This window comes from Cercospora beticola, chromosome 4 (genome assembly GCF_033473495.1).
Source record: "Cercospora beticola chromosome 4, complete sequence".
NCBI lineage: Eukaryota > Fungi > Ascomycota > Dothideomycetes > Mycosphaerellales > Mycosphaerellaceae > Cercospora > Cercospora beticola.
The window spans coordinates 320,195-343,407 of NC_088938.1; the positions used below are offsets into that span (position 1 = coordinate 320,195).

Below are 23,213 nucleotides of genomic sequence, written 5' to 3' on the forward strand. Positions count from 1 at the left end.
GTGGGACTCGGATTCCAGAATAGCGACATATGTATCTGCTGGCCTCGAGAGCACCTTCAATTTCGGAAAGTCGTCACGGAAAACGTCTTGAATTGGCAAGCACGTATGCTTGAGATGTTGTTACCCAAGTGAAGGGTTAGTTTTGTGCTGTCCCTTGCGCGTCATTGTGAGTGTTGCTTTAGCGCATACAGCTATAATGTAAGCTCATTCTGGCCGTGCACGTTGCTACGAATATGCTGAGCAGCAGGAAGGCGCGCTGCAGGGACTTCTGCTGCCGAAGCGAAATTCCCTGCCTTCGTTCCGACTCTGCGTTCGATGCGCATAGAATGTTCTTTGGCGACGCTTGCCAGATCTTGTAGATTGATCGTGAGTCTGCACGTACTGGTTGGAACGATCTCCTATCAACGCGCTCCGACTTTCCTCACCTTGCCCGATGTCAGTCTGCTACTAACAGCTTAGGAGAAGTGTAGCGCAGGGCTTCTGTCATGTTTCGGGACGGCTCAATCGGTCGTCTTTTATCTCTTCGACGTCAAGGCGCTAGTCTGCTCCAGGACGACTGTCTTGGCACAGAGCGCTCGCATCTTTCACACTTCGATAGTCTTGCTTCCTTCGCTCCCACATTCTGTTGAAATTGTCTCAACAGCGGCGCAGTAGTGGTATCATGACGCAAGGCTCGACGACTCATGGCGCTAGCGGTGACATGCTGCTGGGGAACCCTGCATCTCGAGCTGCTGCGCGGCATCAGAACGACCTCGTTTGGGAGCGACTGAATGGCCCAATTTCCTCCTCAACAACAATCATCAAAAAATATGGCCGATCAACGCATCACGGGACCAAATTGGTCGTCTGACGGCGGCACACTGAATCCGCCTGCCTTCTGCGAGCCGCTCGATGCTGCTCGTTGTGCTGCGCTGCACAATCATCTCATGGAACGAGGCTTCCAGCTCGGCGGCCAAAACTCCGCCGAGGCGCGGCCAGAGACGTGGTGGCATGTACATGGTAGCAGCCTATCAGACGTCTCGAGCAAGCTGCATCCCAACGTGCTGGAGTTCCTGAAGCTTGCGTGGGTGTCCGCACCAGGGGAGTCTTTCTTTTGGAGCACTGCTGGCATACCCTCTCCGGACGACTTGTTTGCCAACGGTGTCAACGAGGCGTATCAAGGCCTCACCACTTTGGACCATGACATGTACAGTGAAGATGACGACGATTTCGAGATCGATGTCCCAGCCGCTCTGGACGTGGACCGCCATCGCTTTGTGACTCTGTATGCATTTCAAGCATCACACCACGAGAGGAGTCCCTCCATTGGTGTCGTCTTCGATCAAGTCCGCCACATGGCGATCTTTGTACCGAATCAAGGCGAGATTTCTCTTCTGGTCAACGGCCACAATACCCAGAAGTTCACCTGCCTGGAACAAGTATTGGACTCGTGGCATTTTCTTGTAGACCGAGAAAGGTTTATCAAACAGAACGGAGTCTGGCGACTCAACGGAGTCGCGCAATGTGATCTGGATGATGCACTCTCCGCTTGGGACGACTTGGTGGAGAGCGTCGAGCAGCGCATACTCAACAATGGCGGGAGTTTATTGGAAGACGACACACCCCGTGTGTTGCTTAACCCAGACACTGCGGCATCGCTGTCGTTGTCCACGTTCCGTCGGAGTTTTCTCACGAGAGCATGCCGACCCAAATTCCAATGGATCGCCCCAGGAATGCAGATACCTTCATCTGACGAGCTCGCTAGACGGATTAGCGGGGCCACGACAACAGACGAAACAAGCATGAGCGACTCATTGCAGGAGCATCCTTTGCTCCTTTTTGCCATTCAAGAGTCCAATCGAGTGCCTTGGCCTTCAAACTACTGCTCGTCGCTGACGCAACGAGTGCCCTCAAGTTCGGAGCTTCTCTTTCCGTTCGCAAAGAACATTGATGACGAAGCTGGCTTCGCTCCGGGACTCTATCTTTCCTCGACTGCTTCCGAGCATATGATATATGCAGACTCGTTCCGTCTCATCCTGCCCTTCACGCTTGGGGCAAATGGCTTTGTTCGAAGAACTGACTTCACCTGGGATGTTGGCGTCTCTGAGGCAACTGATCAGCTGGGCAATTTGCATAACAATACCGCGCCACGGTTCGTACACACAGCCTTGCTTCTCTGCTTGCGCAGACCATTTAACAAACAGCCAGATACTCCGAGCTCTACCAATTGGGCAACTCCATCACGGACAATGGTATTCCACAGCATGATGGACAGTTATCGAAGTTGTTCGAGACCTGGAAGCGACAGGGTGAGATGGGAGCAGGCGGGTGGAGGGTGAGCGAGCAAGACGCAGTTGGCGTTATCGGTGAGTGAGGGTCACTGCTCGGACGTGCCAGCTGTGACTGCGCGTGCTCCATGACCCCCCTTCTAGTCCGTGATCTGACAGTATGCAGGCCAGACCGGAGACGAAATACAAGGCATCGCTATCATCGAGCACAATGCGGATTCGTGGGAGCGATGGGGCAACTATACCATCGGAAGATGAGTATACAGCCTTTGTCTTCCCAATCATAGATCTACCTTCGCGTCGAACGGTGCCATCGACCAATCGACCAATGACCAATGTTGAGAACAAAACAACCATGCGGGAACAAAAGCTCATTCATAGGGAGAGCTTGAGCGTTGAAGCCTCTGGCAATAGTCTAAGAGTGGTAGACCATATTGCGTTATATGGCCCAACAGGGAGGGCAACAGCGGACTGCGGCTGTTGGCAGGCGACAAAATAGAAAACGATAGGCAATCCTGCGAATTCTGCATCCTCGACTGTCAATACCTCGTGCCGCTTGCCAATTTTGATGAAGCTTGCTATGAGCTTTACTCAGATGATCCGATTGGATCATCTGGGTGCTCGCGATTGCGCTCCGTTGTAGCTCTGACCTTGGTCACTGTCGACTCCTTGTGGTTGGAGCGGGTTTGCCGCGGTCACTTCTTTTTCAACCGCATCCCGCCTCCATTCCCAGGCTCTCTTCGTCTGCCGATTGACCCCATGCTCCTGCAGGAGTCTGTTGCAGCCCAAGGACAGAAAGTATGGTGACGATGCAGGAAGAGCGTATGCATACAGGCAGTCCCGAAGAGATTTCGAAGCAGGGTCGCGGAAACGGGAATCGTAGAGTATAGTGATCAGTTCATGTTCTTGTCTTGCTGCCATCGCAGAACCATTTCGGGATAGACACAAAGTCGCGTCCCTCGGGGCTTAAGAATGCCTTGATGGAGTAGTGGCTGTCGAACGCAGTAGAGCTGCTTTGAGTCTTTTGAGGCAGGCCGATCCACCAATTGCTTTGTTGTTGAGGTCGTTCTATGGAATTCAGAGTGAGGTGATTGCCGTCTGTGCATAATCGTCGGAGCAACAGTTTCTCCGCTTCGCCGACAGCTCTCTCCACGAAACGCGTCCTCTGGCGATCTGACCTCACGTACTTTCGAGCTATGAGCTTCACAGCAGACATCCAAGTCACAACTTGACCATTCCGAGCATCGCCGCTCTCCGAAACCACAGCGCGCATCGCGCCACTCTACGCCCACAATGGCGGACATCCAGCCTTCCTCCGGCGACCTCAACTGGCGATTGAGCGCCCATCCCATCACCCTCGTCACCTTCCTCGCCTTTCGAATCTGTACGCCATACCACTCCCTCCCCTCAACTCTCACACCCACTAACCAAACCTCTTCTACTGTCCAGCCTCCCTCCTCGTCTATCTCCTCGGCATGATCTTCACCACCAACTTCGTCATGATCTTCATCATAACCATCATCCTCCTAGCCATGGACTTCTACTACCTCAAAAACATCGCCGGCCGCCGACTCGTGGGATTGCGCTGGTGGAATGAAGTCAACACCAATACGGGAGATTCGCATTGGGTGTTTGAAAGTGCGCCGCAGGCGAATGAGCCGGGAGGAAAGATTGTGAATGCGACGGATAAGAGGTTCTTTTGGTTGGCGTTGTATGCGCAGCCGGGACTTTGGGTTGCGTTGGCGATTGTGGCTTTTGTGAAGTTGGCGTTTGTTTGGTTGACTTTGGTTGGTGAGTACATTGTGGTTGAGATGTGGTTCGGGAGGGGATGTTGTGCTAATGGTTTGCGCTGCAGTTATTGCGCTGGTTCTTACGATTACGAATACGTTGGCTTTCTCGAGATGTGACAAGTTCAGTCAGGCGAGTGGACTGGTGGAAAGAGGACTGTTCACTGGGTCGCTGGCACGCAATGTGGGAGGAGCGATGTTTTCGAGGTTGATCAATCGCGGGTAGAAGACATTCGTGGACAATACACGTAGGTCGCATTGAAATGCATCACAGTTCACGCTTCTGCCGTCTTGCTACGACTAGGCTGATCTGTGCATGTGCTCACTTCTGGCGTCGTGCTTCCTGAGGCAGCGTCACTTCTACTTTTGTCCTCCTGGATCGCAGAGCTTACTTCCTTGCTCCACTTTGCGCCCTTTCTTACCTCAACAACGTCGCACCCTTCCACTGGCAATCCGTCAAATCACACTACCGTCCACCTTTCTCGCGCCTTGCTGCACGGACAGTCATCGACATCAAGGGCTCGACATGGCCTCCGCTTTCGAAATCCATTGGGTCGAACATCGCCCTTCCCTGCTCCAACTCGACACATTTGTTCTTGACTTCGCAGAATTGAAAGAGCTGCTCGAGCAACAAGAAGGTCTCGAGGACTGCCTGAGCAAATCACTGGCCCTTATCGACACTGTTCCAGGTGCGCAAATCGCCGCGCAACAGGTACGTGTCGAGTTGCAGACGGCGCGCGCAAAAGCTCAGACTGTGCGAGCCCACATCGACAAGATGTGGAACATGGTTCCAATTCTCTTGCGCCCGAATAGTGGTGTAGCGGCGAGCAAAGTCTTCAGCACCACAGAGCTACTCGAAGAAGTCTTGACGTACTTGCCAACCCGCCAGAAGCTCGAATGTATGCAGGTGCAGCGCTGTTGGTACCACTCCATCAACGGATCGGTGAAGCTGAAGCGATCGCTTGGCCTGGAGCCCATGGACAATGAATTCTATCACAGTGCTTTCGGCCACCGAATCCATTATGGTCGGTACGGGCTTCTGGACCGTACTTTGCCAGGCGGTACCGAGTTCACAGACAATAAAATCACACCGGGCGAGGAGGAGCGATGGGACATGCCACGAGACATCGATCACGTCACCAGCGGTCAATGGGCTGGGGAGTGGGACACTAGCCAAGTCAGACTACAAGGATTCTTTAGCCATTGCATCGCCAGACGCACGATGGGCTCGCGAGTGGGAGACATGCGCGTCTGCAGTCCGCCGATCTTAACTTGGCAGGCCACCCTGCTCTGCACTGGCTGTACAGCCAAAGACGGTACTCTCTATGATCGACAACAAGATGACTATCTCTATGATAGACAACAAGGTCATCCATTCGAGCTTCAGGCGCCCTCCTCCGAAGGCTTCACTGTTGGTAGCTTGCATGAAGCTTTAGAGCAAGTCCTGGATGAACACGAATCTGGTCATGCGCCACCTCGGCGTGATCACTACGTCTATACGCGTATCGAGATCTCTGCAACGCATTACCTGCGCGAAGACGACCCAGAGTGTATCGAACGCGAGGAGCTCAAGCTTAGGGCTCAACGCAGAGCTGCAGAGAGGGAGAGGGAGCGTGAAGCTGGGTGGGGCTCCTGGGAAGAAGGATGGGGGGACGCAACGGGAGGAGAAGATGCGGAGAATGGCGACGAGCAGATTGCAGGACCTGTGGTCAACGACACAGCTGCGGTCGCCACCCATACTTCTGACGATAACGAAACTACTCGTGACCAAACGCCGCTACAAGACGGCAGCGAAGAGAATGCCGATACCGATCCTCTGGCTAGCGGAAACGTGAATGGATCTGGACAAGGCGTATCTGCCGAAACTGGTGACATCACTGAACAGCAGGAGCAGAATGGAGCTGATGAGCAGCCGGTCTTGGAGGCCGATAGCACGGACATGGAGTGATGGAATGGGGCAGCGACTCGGCTTCGAGAATCGAACGAACATCATGGCGACGTTGATGAGCAAATCATCCCGCTCTTCGAGAGCGCCACGAGCCAACAAAAGTACTTGCTTTCTACACAGATTGCGAGGCAGTCCATGCGAATGCGCATGCATTCATCACAGTCCATCACCACACTGGGGGAGGGAGGATTTGGGCCGTTCTACAACGACGAAACGACCACTGCACTCTTCACCAGAGGAGTGATACAACAAAAGTAATTGCTTTTCACACAAATTGGAACTATATTTCATCTAGGTCACACTAGTATGCATCACGTGCTGAGCTTCACCCATCATTGATCCTGTGGCGAGCCCTGTGCGCACGTCAGTGGAATATGCATGCATGTGTCCCCTTCCAGCTGTCCTGAGGCAGCACGAGCTCCACTTTCATTCATTCACCACTTCCTTCCCGCTGCACATACTCTTCTCCGAGCCGACCCTATGTTTATACCACACAGACAACCTCTTCACACCGTCCAGTCATCGAAGCAAGCTCGCGCAAACGCCTTCTATCGCTGCGCTCAAAGTCAAGGTTCCAACATGTCTGACCACATCAACGTCCAATGGCGCGGGAACCCCTATGCTCCCTACGAACCGCAAGTTCCCAATATGTTTTACAACTCACTCTACGAGCAAGTTCAATCCCGCCAGTTCGGGCTTGATATTGCAGAGCTGCGAAAACTTTGGGAGCAGGCGGAAGCTCTCGAAACCGGCCTGAGCAAATCACTCGCCCTCCTCGAAGACATTCCTGGAACTTCTTCAGTCACTGCCACCCAACCGATACGACTCGAACTCGAGAAAGCGCGGGCTAACACCAAAGGGCTTCGCACTCTCATCAACAAGCTGTCAAATCTCGCACCCCCCCTCTTCCGACCCACCAGCGGCGCAGCCGCATCAAAAGTCTTCCAAATTCCAGAGCTCCTAGAGCATATCCTCACATACAGTCCAACGCGCCAGAAGCTCAAATGCATGCTCGTTCAGCGCCGCTGGCACGACACGATCCTCGGATCCACGAAACTAAAACGCCTACTTGGCCTCGAGTCCTCCATCGATGGATTCTACTACTCCCCCTTCTCCGACCCATACCACTATAACGCCCACGGCTTCACCGACAAAATGCTACCAAGTGGTCAAGACTTCTCAGATGATCAGCACGAAATGTTTGAGTGGGAGCACCTGGATGAGGATGGATGTAACTATGATCAAGCTCTGGAGTACGACGAAAGCGAAGTTTTTCTTCATGGAGATTTCTGCATTGACGAGCCTGGATCACAGAAAACATTCGGCTCGAGGGTAGGTGACATGCGTATCTGCAGTTCACCGGTTCCAGTCGTGCAGGTTTTCACGTCGTTTAGTTGCGGGTCCTCATACGCAGACCCCGAGCTTCGCGGAGGTAGCAGTGAGATTCACGCCCCCTCGTCTGAAGGTTTCACTGTGGGCAGCTTGCATGATGCTTTGACTGAGCTTCTTGAGAAGCACAAGAATTGCGATTGGCAGCGCTTCTGCGGATATGTCAGCTGGGACGCGGTTGTCCATATGCGCGAAGACGATCCGCTTTTCATCGAGCGTCGCGAGCGAAAGGTCAGGTGCTTGCAGGAGCGTGCAGAATATGAGCGCAGAGAGCAAGAACGTGAAGAGCAAGAGGCTCTGGAGCAGTACTTGGCAGAGTGTGAGAGACATTTGGCTGAGAGTGTCAAGGATGAGGATGATGTGGAAGATTGGGAGTATGCGCAGACCTGGTGGAACACTCTGTCTTGGTACCGGACGGAATCTTGAACGGTGATGAGCAGACTGCCTTTGAGACTGAGCATATGGACACGCAACGGGGGTCTGGAGCGGCAGCTTCAAGGCTGGACGTTGGAGAAACATCCTGCCATCGCAACGACACGACTACTGCACTCTTCGAGAGCGCCACGATACAAGAAAAGTACTTGCTTCTTACACAGATTGTCACCAGCACAGACAGCACAAGATGCAGTCTGGCATGCATTCCCTTCGACATGAAGGGAGAGAGGAAAAGGCCCCAAGCAGCTGCGGCTGCGACAAAAGCTAACAGTATCACCTCCTGCCTTCTTCGCAATGTACCCAAGTTGATAGCGCCACAATAAAGAACGATGAAAACCCAACATGACATGTTCCGATACCAATCGACATCTAGCCTTCCGTAGAGTGGATGACCATGCTGGCTGCTCCGCTTACTTGCACGATTGAAATGGGGCATCGTACTGAAGTGAAGTAAACAGATACCTGGGGTATAAAGCTACGAACGCCATTAGTCTTATGCTTCGATGTCAAAGGAAACCATCAATCTCCTTGCATTGTCTCCATGCTTGCTTTCCATGAACATGTTTTTCTCTGTGCAATGCTGATCATGCATACTCTCGATGCTCACATCAGAAAAGCTGGCATGCAATCAATCCAGACTGACAGCTAGCCAGCCGTGCAATACGCAGATGATCGAACAGTCCATCCTGCTCACAGTCAAGCCATACCCAACATCTTTCCCTCGTCCTGTGATCCTCCAGCCTCAACTTCCGCTCAGATCATCACACCCTTATTCTGCTGCTTATCAACACGGTAATTCTTCCAAATGGCAATCGCCGGAATTGCAAGAACGAGAACCGACACAGCAGAAATACAGCTGTAATACTGCACTTGTCCCCAAGCATAATTGATCGCGGTGCGCTCAACAGTGCCCGGGTTGTAAGTCTCCTGGAGTAGATAACCTCCAAGATAAATCTTCTGAACCTGGTCTTGAAGATTGGCAGGCAAAGCTCGCGAAAGCGCTTCAGTGAAAGTATTGCCGTAGATGGCAGTGGAGACAGCAGTACCGATTGAGCCACCAATGTTGGAAGCGAGGTAGATGATAGATAACATCATTGGCACACCTTCGCGGTCAGCAGCGGTCATGACAGCCATGTCTTCGCCAATGACGAGAGTTCCTCCAGCGACGGCGATGAAGATCTGGCACATCACGACGTATCCGATACCATAGTCGCCTCCACGGAAATGAACCATGAGACCAGATCCGAGGAACATGAGTGGCAAACCGAAGAAGAGACAAGCATTCTTGAAGCGCTTCGAGTAGTAAACCCAAGCACCAAAGACAGGAGACCAGAAGCACGAACCTACGTTATAGATTTGTGCCATGTAGCCTGCATCTCGGACGGTGAGGGCGTAGGTGACTTTGACGTAGTTGTAGAATTGGAGGTCCCAGGAGTAGAAGCTGAAGTAGAGGACGGCGGCGAGGACGCAGGCTCCGAGAACGGTAGGTTCGCGGATGAGCTCCCAGCGGACGAAGTGGACGCGAGCGAAGTAGCGTTCCCAGACGTAGAAGACTGGGAAGAGGCAGACGCCGATTACGACCATGGCGATGAAGGTGGCGGAGGTGAATGAGGCTCGGCCGTAGGACTGGAGGGAGAATGGGAGTAGGAAGAGGACGAATGCCAGCATGAGTAGGACGCAGCCGACGACTGGTGGAGGTGTTAGCAGGAGCAGAGGGCAGCAAGGGGGTCACTTACTATCAAACTCGTGGAAGTAGTGCATGAACGACTGCATCGCAGTGCGACCAGAGCTCTCCCTCTTCAGCAGACCCATCTTCTCAGCTTTGCGCTGGTAGAACTTGAATACAATGGCCAATGGAAGGAAGACGACAGGCTGAATGATACAGAATGCACCAATCGCCCATCTCCAAGTGGTAGTGTCCAAGAACGCCTGACCTGCAAGGGGTCCAGTGAAGGCAGTGCAGATGAATGGCGTCGACACAAAACCCCATGCGAATGCTCGGTTGCGGAGGCCGGTGGTATCAGCCACGAAAATATCGAGGATGAGGTAGACGGCATCGTAACCGATCCAGTACAGGACATAACCGGCGGCATAGCTGTTGACACCATCGCTAGATGCGATGATGAGAATGCCGAGCAGGTAGACGCCGAAGAAGACGAGGTAGGCTTCAGTACGGCCCCAGATGTTGAGCAGCTTTGCAATTGGCAGCTTCAGCACTCCGCCAATAATGGTTGCGAGGATCTGAGCGGTGGTGTAGGCGGGAGCGGTGCTGAAGTTGGCGTATGCGTTGACGGAGGCCACGGACATGATTGACGACTGGAGGGCCAGCATGAAGAAGCAGACCCAGATCCTGTGCGGCGCTGGTCAGTGATGAAGACGATCATGGGGGGCTGCTTCTTTTACGTACCATGCAAAGGTAGCATAGAGCACGGGCTTGGTCCAGACAAGGGCGGCAGCTTCTGCCTTCTGAATACCTTCGGGGGCATCGGCAGTGACTTGATCTGGGTGTTGCTGAACCTCCTTGTCGTTCTGAGCTTCGAGACTCAACGCGTCGCTGTCCGAGTTTTCATCCTTGGAGTGAGATGTTTCGACAGGCGACTTTCCGCCAACATGGTCAGTGACTGCAAAGGCCTCCGCAGTGTGCTGCTCAGTCTGGCGACCGCGGATCTGTTCGAGGACAGCCATCGTGAGCCGTCAACGCCCGCAGATCGACTGTCGAATGGGTGGAGGTGATGCGCGAGTGAGTGTCGATCAGCAAAGTGAAGTGTGAAGGCGATGGAAAGATCTTGTCAGATTGATAAGATGGCTCGCTTCTTGAGGAAAAGGCGCGTGCTGCAGGTCTTAGAAGCGCTCCACTTCAGCACCAACGCTCGAGCGAGAACGCGCGCGCGCTGCTCGGACACTTTGTCATTTTGGGGTCGCACTTCTTGTTCGCGCTGCCATCCCACGCAACGGAACGAACGATACGTGGTCCCGGACCTGACCCATTTGTCCTACTGGAGGAAAGCTTTCCGCTCTGTGCCTCACGTCGAATGAGCATGGCCCTCACACGCTAGACTCGGCAAGTCGGATCAGATAATTTTCTCGTCTTGCCAGGGTGTCTGTGGCGGCGAGGGCGATGGCGCTGATGCAGCTCGTGCATGTGCAAAGTTTGTATGTGGACGCGACGTCTCTGCAGTTCGAGCGCCGAGAAATCGGCCATTTCTTGCATCAACTTGGCCTGTCGGACAAGCATTCATTTCCAAGGCTTTGTTGCCGTTCTTGTGCCTCTGCCGACAGAATCAGTCCACTTCTCCGTTGCCGAGATCGGGTGGCATGGATGATGCTCTCGCACGAACGCGACGACCTCCGCCGATGTGACCAGAAACTCTGTCCCGGCGGGCGGCAAGCCCACACGTCACACGCCTCGGAAGCAGTCGGCGGTTGTTTGCTACACCTCTCCTCCTTCGACGTGCCATTTAATACTGATGAAGCAAGGAAAGGAGGGAGGCAATGGTACAAGAAGTGGGTGATGGTATATAACGCAAAGTTTCATAGATCCGCCAAGGTTTACCAGACAGAAGGAAGGATTGGTGAGCAACATGAATGCTTCTTCTTGCTCAGAATTTGATCCTCTGTTACTTCACGTGCAGTGCTTCAGTGCTACGTGCAAGCATCCCGACCGATTGTGAGAGTGAGAACCAACATATTGCAATAATGCTGTCCTTTTCGCAATTCGATGCTCTGCCACTATACATACACTTCTTGCGTGTCCCGCGTACTTTATGCATACACACTCGCATCATCTGAGCCACACCCATAGCCAGCCGCAGCCATCCTGCTTGCTGGCTGTTCTCCGTAGACGCCATCCTAGAACGCCATTCTCATGCCCATTTTGTAAAACGCTCATTATGCTCTTGAACCCCACTCCGTATTCATGCATACGCATGCCTCGCTAGTCCTGTTCTCATGATATCCATACAAAAAACGCCTCATTGAAAGACCATCTCCTAAATCCTCAGCCCCAGTCGTCTCGGACCAAAATACAGCAGTCCTCCGATTCCAGTAAACGCCAGCCCGACCCACCACAGCCGATCAGGGTTGATATTCTGCACCAACATGTCTCCGCCCTTGCCTTGCTCAAACTTGCTCTTCCAGTTCAATGGAACTTCCATATACGAAGCAGGACCCGCATCTTCCAATCCTCTCTTGCTCTTCTTCCCGGCCTTCGCAGTCTCCGTTGTCGTGGCGTGCAAAGTCGTCGTAGGAAGCATCTGAGGCGGTTCGAAAGCGATGTAGAAAGGTTGCATCGGAGTCCCGTCAAACTCCCAAAGATTGAGTCGTTTGACATTGTGGTAAGGATCGGTGAGAACTTGGTATTGCTGTAACAGTAACTCCCATCAGCTCCCTTTCTCACAGCTTTTACTTCTTCCTCGACTACGCACCTTAAACGTCTCGCTCTGATTATACCTCGTATAAATCGCATTCTCATTATCGCACGGCTTACTGAGCAATTGCCTCCCATCCGTAGCAATAGGGGTCAAAGCCAACGACCCATTCGACAACTGCTCCCATTTTCCATGCTGCCATTGCATTATCCCACCTGGGCAATTCGGTCGGACGGGGTTCGCGATGGCGCGGTAGTAGGCTTCTTCGTAGTAGCCATCTGCGGTGAAGGAGTAGGAGATTCCGGTGTGTGAGGGTTCGATGAGTTTGTCGTTGATGGCGTCGTAGAAGCCCTGGAGAAGATGTGTGAGTCGGGTGATCTACCGGGGGAGGGAAGGGCAAGGGAAGTGTGGTGGTGAGACATACAGGGCCGGTGAGAGTCTTGCCGGATTTGGTGGACCAGGTGCCTATGATGTCTGAGGGGAGTGCGGCGTGCGAGGATGCGATCAGGCCCAGTCCAGCTGCGGCGAGCGCGAGTGTGCGGCGCATGTTGTGTGTTTGTGTCGAGTGGTGTGTTGAACGAGTGTGGGATGCGAAAGCAACGAGCGAGGCGAGAACGCAACGGGTGGTGAAGAAAGTGGTCGCTGGAGCCACTGGTCGGGTGGAAGTCGTGTTTGTCCACAATGGGAAGTCGCCCTGATGCTGATCTTCTTGGCGCTCAAGATAGCAACACGCGTGGGAAGGCCATGTACCACTATTGATCAAGAACGGACTCTTTGCTGGCACTTATTCTCTCGTGGTGTTCATGGAAGCAATAACAGGGAGACTGCGTTGTTAAGACGGCAATTGAAGAGCAGCTCCGAACAATTTTCTTATCGCCATCATCCCAGCACCCCGCCTCCAGCATCAAGAACATGAACGGCCTCATACCAACTCCCTTCTGCACGATTTTGACGCGAAGCTTTCTCTGCAGACACTCAATCCACTTCTCAAAAACACTCAGTCAAATCTGCGAACATAGAAAACAGCCCTTCAGCATGTCCTCCCACAACTCCCAAAAAGAAGCCAAAAAAGCCCTCCGATCAGATATAAAATCCCGACTCTCCCAACTCTCTACACAAGACCTCACTGCACAATCCGAAAAAGCTCAAAACATTATTCTAAACTCGTCACAATACCAAAATGCTCGACGAGTTGGGATATACCTCTCTATGCCGCAAAGTGAAGCACAGACGGATATATTGATTCGGGACGCGCTTTCATCATCGCAAGCCAAGAAAGTCTGCGTGCCTTATATTTATTCGGTCAAGAATGATGATGCCACATCAAAGAAACGGACGACGAAGGTCATGGATATGTTGCAACTGGAGACGATAGAAGAGTATGCTGGACTGGAGAAGGATGGGTGGGGCATCCCGAAGTTGTCTGATCAGGGGATTGAGCAGAGGGAGAATGCGATGGGATGGAAGGGGTTGTCGTCGATGGACGCTGATGGAAGTCGAGTAGAGAATGAAGGTGATGCAGCGAGAGAAGCTGGTCTGGACCTGATCGTCGTGCCTGCTGTGGCTTTTGATCGAGAACTGAACAGACTCGGTCACGGCGCAGGATTCTACGACAAATTCCTCACGCGGAATTTTGGCGATGGGAAGAGCAAGAAGCCGTATCTCTGTAAGTGGACCCACGTCATCACTGATGTTTCTCCTCACTGACAGACCTCCGCAGTCGGACTCTGTCTGGCAGAGCAGATTGTGCCTGAGGGAAAACTCGTCATGGAACCTTGGGATTGGAGAGTGGACGCCGTGGCCGTGGGCGATGGCACATTGCTGACTTCAGATGATATCCAATGAGCATTACAGTGTACCGCATTTGAGCGCGCAGCATGAGGGCGACTCACTGTTCGTGCCGGATCGTGTCCACCCTTTGGGACTTGTCCTCGTCCTCGTTTGACATTTTCTTCTCGTGATTCGCGATGCGGTGGTCGCGTCGCTGTCAGCGGACCCCGCTCTTGTCCGAAGCATGACTCTGCTACGCCATGTGTCCGCACTCAATGCCTTCGCGAGCAATTCGCTCAGCGTGTCCCTCCTTTCGTGGCATCACTGTCTCACGATAAACTCTGGATCAAGCACACGTTGTCGCCCTTGAGCAATATTTGACCTGTTTGCGCGCGTCATGTCAGCTTCCAACTTTTGTCCAAAATCATGAACGCCTTTCACTCACCCAGTTCTCGCCTGTCTCCTGGCTTCTCCTCTGTGTCTGTGGCTCCCTTGGCAGGCTGCTTCACCTCCACTGCATCATCAATCACCAAGTTCATGAACTCATCGAACCCTCGGATTTTGCCCTCAATTCGAATGCCCAGCTGCTCGTAAAGCCAGATCTGAACTGTGCTGTGTTGCTGCAAGAGCTTGAAGATAAAGTTGATTGGAGGAAGGAGGACCTTTCGCTGTCCGCCGCCTCTGCGATCGCCCATGTTGGAGTTTTGTGGTTGTGGTTGGAGGTGCGGTTGGTGGAGCGCAACGGGGCGCGGCGCGATGGTTCACGTCGTGGTCGCGTGAGAAGTGTGCGTGCGGTAAATTGTGTGCGACGGGCTGTCAAAGTGGAGGTTGGATGTCTTGTCAGAGTCTCGAATTCGATGCGGTGGTCGCGAGGTGCAGCTGCAAGTCTCCCGAGACTAAAGTTTTGGAAGGCGCGCACGGACTCTGTCGAGCATGGCAATCGGCAGGAGCGTTCTACTCTTCTTTGGTGGGGCTGCCTCTTTTACCACAAACAATCACATCCAGCAACAACAACCGTTTTCCCACCTTCCAACCCTCCCACGGTCTTTACTCACTCACCACACACTTTGCCTGCCGACGAGAAATGATCAGGCGGACAACGAACCACGCCCGTTTCCTCTAAACCAACAGACACTCCCACTCCACGCCGCAAACATGACCGTCAACGAGGCCTTTGCGCCGGTGCTGTCCGCTCTGGCCATCATGTCCAGCAGCGCCGACAAGAGCCAAAAGACACAAGCGCACGCCTTTCTGGAGCAATTTCAGAAATCACAAGACGCCTGGACTCACACATTTTCCATTTTGCAATCGGCACAGTCAACAGACGAGGCGAAATTGTTCGCGGCGACGACGTTGAAGGGAAAGGTAAGGTAAGAGCAGTTGAGAGGCGAAAATGGAGCGGGACTGACAAAGTATTCTTCAACCAGATAATCTTCGACTTTCACCAGATTCCTCGCGAATCATGGCCACAATTACGAGATACCCTGCTTGCGACTGTCGCGCAGTACGCAAAGGGCCCGAAACCGATCCGGACACAATTATGTGTATGTTTGGCAAACCTCGCCATTCTCATGCTCGACTGGAAGAATGTGTTGCAGACGGTCGTGAGCACGCTGGGCAGTGACCAAGCGGGCATCTCCTGCGTGCTGGAATTTTTGCATGTGCTGCCAGAGGAGGTGACAGAGGGGCGCAAGATTGCATTAGCAGAAGATGAGTTGCGAGACAGACAGGTGGAGCTGTTGGAGCAGAATGGCCAGCACGTGCTGCAACTGCTCATCCAGTATGCGCAATCATCGCCTGAGGCAGTCAACAATCCACAACTCATGGAGTGCATCATATCATGGATCAGAGAAGTGCCGCTGCACGATATTGTCAGCTCGCCACTGATGGAGGTTGTCATGACAGCGGTGCAAGGGGATTCTTCGTTCGATGCAGCGGTGGAGACGCTGTGTGGCATCTTTAAAGAGACGAGAGAGGTGGACGAGAACATGGACACGATCAAAGCATTGTACCCCCGACTGGCAACTTTGGCACCTCGAATAGCCACCGCATCCGACGAGGAGGATTGGGAGACGTTCAAGGGTGTGACAAGAGTGTTCGCAGAAGCAGGAGAGGCCTGGGTCATACTCGTGGCTAGGGAACCACAGCAGTTCAAGACTTTGGTGGAGGCCGTGCTGGAGTGCTGTCGCCGGGACAAAGAGCGAGAGGCTCTGAGCCAGACGTTCAACTTCTGGTACGAGCTGAAGCAGTACATCACTTTGGATCGATACATGGAGGCGCGAGTCCAGATGGTCGATATCTACTCAGCACTGGTGGACATCATGATCACGCATCTGCAGTATCCGTACGCGGAGAACGGCAACGACACAGATCTATTCGACGGCGACCGAGAAGCTGAGGATCGTTTCCGCGAGTTCAGACATCAGCTTGGAGATGTGCTGAAGGATTGCTGCGAGGTGATTGGCGTTACCGATTGCCTGCAAAAGAGCTACGTGTTGATCGAGAAATGGGTCAGCGAGTTCGGCTCACAAGCACAGAACGGGCTGGTCCCACACTGGCAGAGACTTGAGGCTCCGCTGTTTAGTATGCGGGCAATGGGCCGTCAAGTGCCGTCTGATGAGAATATCATGCTGCCACGACTGATACCACTCATTGTACAGATTCCGGACCAGGAGAAGGTGCGCTTCCAAGCCGTCATGGCGTTGGGACGCTACACCGAATGGACAGCACAACATCCGGACACATTGCAAGATCAACTCAACTTCATTATGGCTGCCTTTTCGCATTCGTCGAAAGAAGTCGTTCGGGCGGCTGCGCTCAGCTTCAAATTCTTCTGCAACGACTGCGCGGAGCTGCTCAAGGGTTACATGCCTCAGATTCAGCAATTCTATGAGACGAATCTTGACGCATTGCCGCCGACCAGCCAGGAGGAGACAACAGAAGGTGTTGCTTCTGTCCTCGCAAAACAACCAATCGACGCACTGTATCAGAACGTGAAGCTCTGCTGCGACCCGATCGTGCGCCGACTCATGGCCATGGCGCAGAACGCTACCGAGAAAGAGCAGAAGTTGGCGATTGCAGATCATCTGAACCTGCTGACCATCTTCATCCAGTGGGTGACCCCGTACATCGGGCCTTCAGAACCCCATCCAGTGGTGCAGTACTGCCAGGAAATCTTTCCTGTACTGGCCACGATTTGCGAAAGCTTCATCCAATTCATACCGATTGTGGAGCGCGTCTGCCGATGCTGGAGATACATGGTTCTCTCATATCGCGTTCACGCTGCTCCTCTGTTACCAAGCCTGGCTGACAAGCTCTCCACTGGATTCGCAACCAGCAGACAAGGATGTTTCCTCTGGGCGACAGATAGCATTATTCGCGAGTTCTCCGACGAGAGCGAATATATCTCCCGACAGACGACCGATCAGATTTACGCCTTCTACGAACAACAAGCAACTGCCTTCATGCGCGCACTCAATGATCTTGCACCCGAGGAAGTGCCCGACGTCATTGAAGACTTCTTCCGCCTATCAACGGACGTGCTTCTCTACCATCCGAACAAGATTGTCGCTTCAGACTTGATGGGTACCATCCTTCGAGCCGCAACGACCTCACTGACATTGCTGAAGGAGGAGCCGATTATCGCTACGCTGCACTTCCTTCGGGATTTCCTGGCGTATGGCGGAGAAGATGCGCCATCTCCGTCCTTTGACGCGAACGACGGCACTTACAGCAATCGACCGAATCCACCTCAGATTCAGCAGACAGTGAAGGAACTCGTAAAGGCCACCGGCGAGGACTTGACGCAGCGCTGCATGACCGGCATGATGTATACCTTCCCTCCAGACTGCTTCCCTGATGCCTCCGGCGTGCTCCTTGCTCTCTTCCAACTCTTGCCCAAGGACACCGCGAACTGGGTCGGAAAGACCGTCTCGATGCTTCCACCCGGATCGATCGCCCCGCAAGAGCAAGAACGACTCCTACGCAATATCGGCCAACGCATCGACAACGGAGAAGTGCGCAAGATTAGAGGTCTGCTGCAGGACTTCACGAACTCTTATCGCCGACGGAATGTCGCTCCGCGCGAGGGCTTGGGTCGGTTGGAAGCTACGAAGTTTAAATTTACTGGTTAGAAGTCAGAAGGTAAACGGCGTGCGATAGGCAGCAGACGGGATTCTGGTTCCTCTCGTGCTGATGTGGCGCGTGCCTGGTGGGTTTCGATGCGTGGTTATTCAGCGGAGGCGGCAGCAGAGAGCAGGCGCAATGGATCGAGGATTTAGTTGGAAGTGTTACGAGAATTGCTGGAAGCAGAAAAGCAACCGTGGCGCAGTGACAAGGTAATTATCGAGTGGCCTGAAGCTGCAGGAAGTCCTCGCAGGGAAGATGAAGCAAGACATCCGTGAGGATCTTGTCAGAAGGATCCGCACGCATTTCTTGGGACGGGTGGAAGAAAGTTCTGGGTGAATGTTTTAGATTTAACGTTCACAGCATGCATGCATGGGCATCAGGGCCCTGGTCGGAGGATACCCCTATAAATACAATGTTCTCTTCTTTACATGCCTTTGGAAGTTTCTTCCGTGTTCGAGGACACTATACAAATACGCTTGACTTTCTCGGTCGACCCATCAGTAGGATTACTTGCGCTATGTGAAGATGCTTCTATACGGATATTCGAGGACGGTATGGCTGGTTTGTGTCAATCAGTGGAGGAATCGAAGATGTTCATTTCTGGAGATCGTACATTGATGTGCTCACTGTGACACCTGATGTGTATGCGATGAAGAACGAAAGCCGTCCAAAGGTGGCTCATTAGATACCTACGAGGATATACATTTGCACTCCTGTGTACAAATCGATCGTTGCTCATACTGCTCCCGTACTGCATGGGGGCATTCAATGCCTTGATTTTTGCCAACAAGGCCGACGCGGTGAACGACAGCATGCAAGAATCAATGTACACAAAGTGGTACGCGTTTCCTTGTCACATTCTCCCCTCGCAGGTCATATGCTGTTCGCTTGATGATCGTACTTTCAAGCTTGTTTCGCGCTTCGTACGCATGTAGAACTTTTGGCTCCAGCGAATGCCAGGAGGATAGTATGAAACAATCTGGATCGCTTGTACAAAGTCGTGACGGGAGGTCCCAGTTGACCCAGCGCTGCGGATTCAGACCGGAGGCCAGCGAGAATGCTACTCTGCGTTCTCAGACTTCTGGATTGGAGGGAAAGGTCGAGCTTTCACGTCCTTGTTCGATCCGCATCACAGCTAGCACAGCCCATCAAGCGGGCGTGGGAGATGATCTGTATGTGCCTGACGCGGAGAGTGTTTCGCTTTGCCGTGTGTAATAATTCAGATATCGCCCGCGTGGCTTCCGTCATGGGACCGACGGGATGGATTCGTCGCGTTTGGGAGAAGGTCGCCCATCGGTGAGTTGTCTGCCAGTTTTCTGTACGCCCTTATCTTGGGGGTTCGCTCTTGGAGATTTGCTTCCCTGCTCGCTGCTATTGCTCACGGTTATTCTCATCCTTTCTGCTGAGACACAACTCGACTGACCTCTCGGGTCGACCATATTTTTTGTTCTGCTCTTTACGCTCAGCAAGAATCTTCATGTACTGCCGCGAATGAATCTCCTCTTTGTGTAGAAATTGTAGATATTCATGCATTGTGGTTATCCCAACGGGGCCGAAGGCTTGATGTGCCGGAAGTCGAGCCAACCCAGAGGAGATGAGATGAGTGTTGAGACGCACATGACTGCTTTGATATCAATCGCTGGTGTCGCGTTGTTCTCAAACCGGTCCGGTGTACGAAGTGATCAGACACCAACTCAGAATCCTGAGGTAATCTGGCAGCATCATCTCGGTGTCTAAGTTGATGACTGTATCTCCGTTGCACGATGATGGCATGGTCGAACTTTTTTCCCTGCTATACAGGCACAGGCTTGTCTTGACTCGACGATGATGTTGCGCCTAAACTGACGATGCTATAGAACTACGGGTAATATTTTGGGAAGAGTCTGTGTTGAGTCCGGAGGTGTACGGAACGCACAGAGCTATTGTAATAGTACTGCCGGACTTATCAAGCGGCGGTAAAGATGCGGGATGGACAACGGTATAGGTAGAGTGTGTGAGTTAACTCCCATTGGCACTGTCAGTCCGTAACACGAGTGTAATAAGTGAGGGCGTAAGCCGGCGGAGCTTGTGCGAAGACGCTCCTTGTCCGGTAATATTTTCCAGTAGTGGAGCAATCAAGTGCCGATGGCTGACAATCCCACTCGTAGTCAGAAATTTCAAGCCGAAGATCTCACTCATGTGAGCCAGATATGCCCTACAAGAGACTTTGCCATTAGAAGTGTAGAAACGACGTGTATGGCGAGGATGTTTCTGTATGCATCGAGTTGATCCTCCTTCTACCTCTTCGCCAAGCCTTCCAGAGGGTGATGTAGCAGGTGCAAGAGCAAACGAGGGTGGGAAGCTGGCACGTTCAAGTCTGTGTAGCTGGATAGGGAAAGCACACATTCCAAAGCACCGCACTTGCGAACCGCACATGAACGTGCAACAACTGCCGGTCTCATCAGAAATACCTCCATTCTGGGCGGTGAAATTGCGGGCCATGTCAATAGCGAGAGCACTAGCCTAGCTCTCCCGCTCCTCACTACATTGAGGACCGCGATCTTCCACCGATCAAGACCGTCGTGGGTTCTACGATTTCACTATCAGGGACGGACCATTGAGGCCATACGATAGCGAAGCAGCAAGCTGGATGATGTACAATGCCCTCATCTAGATGAAAGTCGCATCCGGTGTCGGGCAGCGACATGAGCATGCCGCGATGTGCTGCGGACGATTGCGTCGGGCTTGCCTCACGTCCGTAAAGAGCCGCCATCGCATGGGCAACGCTTTCGGCGATAGTTGCAGTGAGTGATCGAGCAGACTAAGCTTGGATCATGAACAGAATAATTCGTGTTCACTCGGGTCCTCCACCCATCTCCTACGCTTCCAGATCTATAGCTATGGAAGCTGTTCCTTCGGAGTTGTGTTGCAAACGTGAACCTGCATACGCAAGATTTGAGAGTTATGAAGGTGTGGAGTATTTGCACGCCGCAGAGAGCATACCGACGAATGCGGCTCCCCATTAACGAAGCTTCCTAAAGAAGCAAAGTATGTTAGTGACTCCGAGAAAAGTGGACTTAGGGCAGTGGACAATTTCCCAGGAACACCGTTGCTTCTACGAGCTTGGTAGGGGCCTTTGGAAGACTTAGCATAGCTTACACGGACTTCGCACTGAAGAGTGCGACCATTCATATCCAAGCGATGATAAGTGTCCTCATCTGACTAGCTCAGTCAGATTGCTATTGGAACACCACGAGAGTGGGAATCCTAGTATAGCATTCTAGGAAAGCCAAGCATCGACCACACGCTAAAAGGCGGATGGACCAACTTCACTTTCTGAAACTCCTCGGCGGCTTCTCCATATGTCTTGGCAGGCCTCTTGCCCGACCATGCGGTAGAGCTTGAAGGATGCTATGTAGCATCGATACTGGAGTCAGAAGGTCTCGAGCCTCGAAGCAGGAGGCGTTAGTTGTCTTCAGCAAGCCTTGACAGGCCGTTGAAATTTGCGCGTTCGCCATGACACGGCAGCAAAGTGGATCGCTCTGGTAGTATTAAATGTTGGTGCCGCTCTGACCATGGTTTGCTCGCGTTCACCGCCTAGCTAAAGCATTTGCGTCCCGGAACTTCGAGGAGCACAGATCATCAAACCCGAAATCAGCAATTGTGTGACCGACGAGATAGCGATGGAAAACAGTGCGACAGAGCATTGTACGGAAATCGCTTCGACAAAATCGCTTCGAAAATCTTTTCTTGCTTGCAGAAACGCGGATCTAACGGCTGAACATATAAGCTCACCTGATTATTTCCGCTTTGAGAATAGATCGATATGCCAAAGACAACCCGCGAAATCCCAAGCCTAGAACGTCTCAAATATACAGATGTGGCCTCATGGAACCGGGAAGAAGGTACTCGCCGCAAAAGCCTCATCCGACCGTGAGCCCGGACTGCGCTGTAGTTGAGCAAGGTCTGAATCAAGTTCAACCGCCTGGACTCAATGCATGCGGCTCATGAGCAGGGCACTTCAGCGCCACCAATCGAGTGCACTGGTATGCGAGTTGCATCACGGAGATGACTTATGTCATGCTGAACGAAGTTCGCGAACGTATGCTTGTGCAGCTTCCACGAAAGGGTGACTCAAGAGGTCGAAAGGCATCAAGCTGCTTGGCGTCGGATCAATACAATGACCCCGGTAGCAAGATCGAGTAGGGCGGTCCGAGAAAGCTTGACCGTGATGTCCTTCAGCTCTATCATTCTACTGTCAATCTGGCCCACGAAAGGAATCCCTTCCATGCCCGTACGTTGCCGGACATCTGCTTCGCGCCGATGATCTGGCTTCGCATATGATCAGACACGGCCCACCTTCGGGGCGATGCTGTTGGAGCGTTGGATGTATCATAACGGACTGCGACATTGCATTACTTTGTGGGTCCACGAAACCGTATGAAGCGATCTAAGATCTCACCAAGCCGAAGTCATCTCCACATGGCGCGTAAGCTTCGAAGAAATATGGAACTGGAAAGTCCCAGAACTAGTATCGCGACTGCAATCAGTAGGACACAAGACTGCGTTGTACAAGGTGATGGTCTCTCGTGTATCAAACGCTGCTATATCTTTAGGAAACGTGCCACGCTGGGCGCCTGCTCGTGCGAGACAAAATGTCCCACTTCCCCACCGGTGCACCGGTACGGCTCCCGAGGACCGCGCGCATCACGGGAGCGAGTTGCTCTTAGCCTACTCTCGAGGCTTCGGCGGCCGCATTACATTGCACTAGTCAACTTCCCCAGTTCATAATCTCTCCAATGTCTTATTCGTCCCTGCTTGGCTTCTGAGCCCCTGACGGAATCCGAATCAACGACGCCTGTTAGTCCTCGTGTAGGGAAACTACTTCGGACCGCCCGTGGACTTCATCGGCAATAGCAAAGATAGCAGGATGAAGCTTCAACGAACGTCGTACTACTGCCTTAGTCTCTTCGCAGGACACTCGAATCTCCGGGACGTCCGAAGGTCTGGCCTCAGTCTTGCTACCACGAGGACACATCGAGCAACTGAGCAGGATCCGAGAAATTGATATATAAGGATCGATCAGCTCGACGAACAGCAGCTCATCACACACAGTTCCATCTCGACAACGCAACAGATACCA

At 52.8% G+C, this 23,213-nt stretch overlaps 9 protein-coding genes across 9 annotated transcripts; 6 read left to right on the plus strand and 3 right to left on the minus strand.

Moving 5' to 3' along the window:
* Positions 1-809: 809 nt before the first annotated feature.
* On the plus strand, positions 810-2,525 carry RHO25_005745 (uncharacterized protein; the record flags this gene model as incomplete). Its single annotated transcript, XM_023596626.2, has 3 exons — positions 810-2,131; positions 2,188-2,345; positions 2,434-2,525. 3 exons carry the CDS (start codon positions 810-812, stop codon positions 2,523-2,525), a joined length of 1,572 nt encoding a protein of 523 aa, XP_023452570.2.
* A 1,035-nt stretch (positions 2,526-3,560) lies between these two features.
* On the plus strand, positions 3,561-4,280 carry TVP23 (Golgi apparatus membrane protein tvp23; the record flags this gene model as incomplete). The annotated part of the gene is made up of 3 exons (XM_023596627.2): positions 3,561-3,651; positions 3,717-4,058; positions 4,123-4,280. 3 exons carry the CDS (start codon positions 3,561-3,563, stop codon positions 4,278-4,280), a joined length of 591 nt encoding a protein of 196 aa, XP_023452569.1.
* A 300-nt stretch (positions 4,281-4,580) lies between these two features.
* On the plus strand, positions 4,581-6,002 carry RHO25_005747 (uncharacterized protein; the record flags this gene model as incomplete). Its single annotated transcript, XM_023596628.1, has 1 exon — positions 4,581-6,002. One exon carries the CDS (start codon positions 4,581-4,583, stop codon positions 6,000-6,002), a length of 1,422 nt encoding a protein of 473 aa, XP_023452576.1.
* A 579-nt stretch (positions 6,003-6,581) lies between these two features.
* RHO25_005748 (uncharacterized protein) lies at positions 6,582-7,817 on the plus strand (the record flags this gene model as incomplete). Its single annotated transcript, XM_023596629.1, has 1 exon — positions 6,582-7,817. One exon carries the CDS (start codon positions 6,582-6,584, stop codon positions 7,815-7,817), a length of 1,236 nt encoding a protein of 411 aa, XP_023452575.1.
* A 762-nt stretch (positions 7,818-8,579) lies between these two features.
* On the minus strand, positions 8,580-10,511 carry SIT2 (Siderochrome iron transporter 2; the record flags this gene model as incomplete). The annotated part of the gene is made up of 3 exons (XM_023596630.2): positions 8,580-9,514; positions 9,563-10,176; positions 10,234-10,511. The coding sequence occupies 3 exons, from the start codon at positions 10,509-10,511 to the stop codon at positions 8,580-8,582; spliced, it is 1,827 nt and encodes a 608-aa protein (XP_023452574.1).
* Positions 10,512-11,815: 1,304 nt separating this feature from the next.
* RHO25_005750 (uncharacterized protein) lies at positions 11,816-12,740 on the minus strand (the record flags this gene model as incomplete). Its single annotated transcript, XM_023596631.2, has 3 exons — positions 11,816-12,187; positions 12,251-12,544; positions 12,618-12,740. 3 exons carry the CDS (start codon positions 12,738-12,740, stop codon positions 11,816-11,818), a joined length of 789 nt encoding a protein of 262 aa, XP_023452573.1.
* A 488-nt stretch (positions 12,741-13,228) lies between these two features.
* On the plus strand, positions 13,229-14,038 carry RHO25_005751 (uncharacterized protein; the record flags this gene model as incomplete). The annotated part of the gene is made up of 2 exons (XM_023596632.2): positions 13,229-13,859; positions 13,914-14,038. The coding sequence occupies 2 exons, from the start codon at positions 13,229-13,231 to the stop codon at positions 14,036-14,038; spliced, it is 756 nt and encodes a 251-aa protein (XP_023452578.2).
* A 254-nt stretch (positions 14,039-14,292) lies between these two features.
* On the minus strand, positions 14,293-14,658 carry RHO25_005752 (uncharacterized protein; the record flags this gene model as incomplete). Its single annotated transcript, XM_023596633.2, has 2 exons — positions 14,293-14,345; positions 14,409-14,658. The coding sequence occupies 2 exons, from the start codon at positions 14,656-14,658 to the stop codon at positions 14,293-14,295; spliced, it is 303 nt and encodes a 100-aa protein (XP_023452577.1).
* A 460-nt stretch (positions 14,659-15,118) lies between these two features.
* Positions 15,119-18,096, plus strand: RHO25_005753 (uncharacterized protein; the record flags this gene model as incomplete). Its single annotated transcript, XM_023596634.2, has 2 exons — positions 15,119-15,328; positions 15,391-18,096. 2 exons carry the CDS (start codon positions 15,119-15,121, stop codon positions 18,094-18,096), a joined length of 2,916 nt encoding a protein of 971 aa, XP_023451829.1.
* Between the last annotated feature and the right edge of the window lie 5,117 nt (positions 18,097-23,213).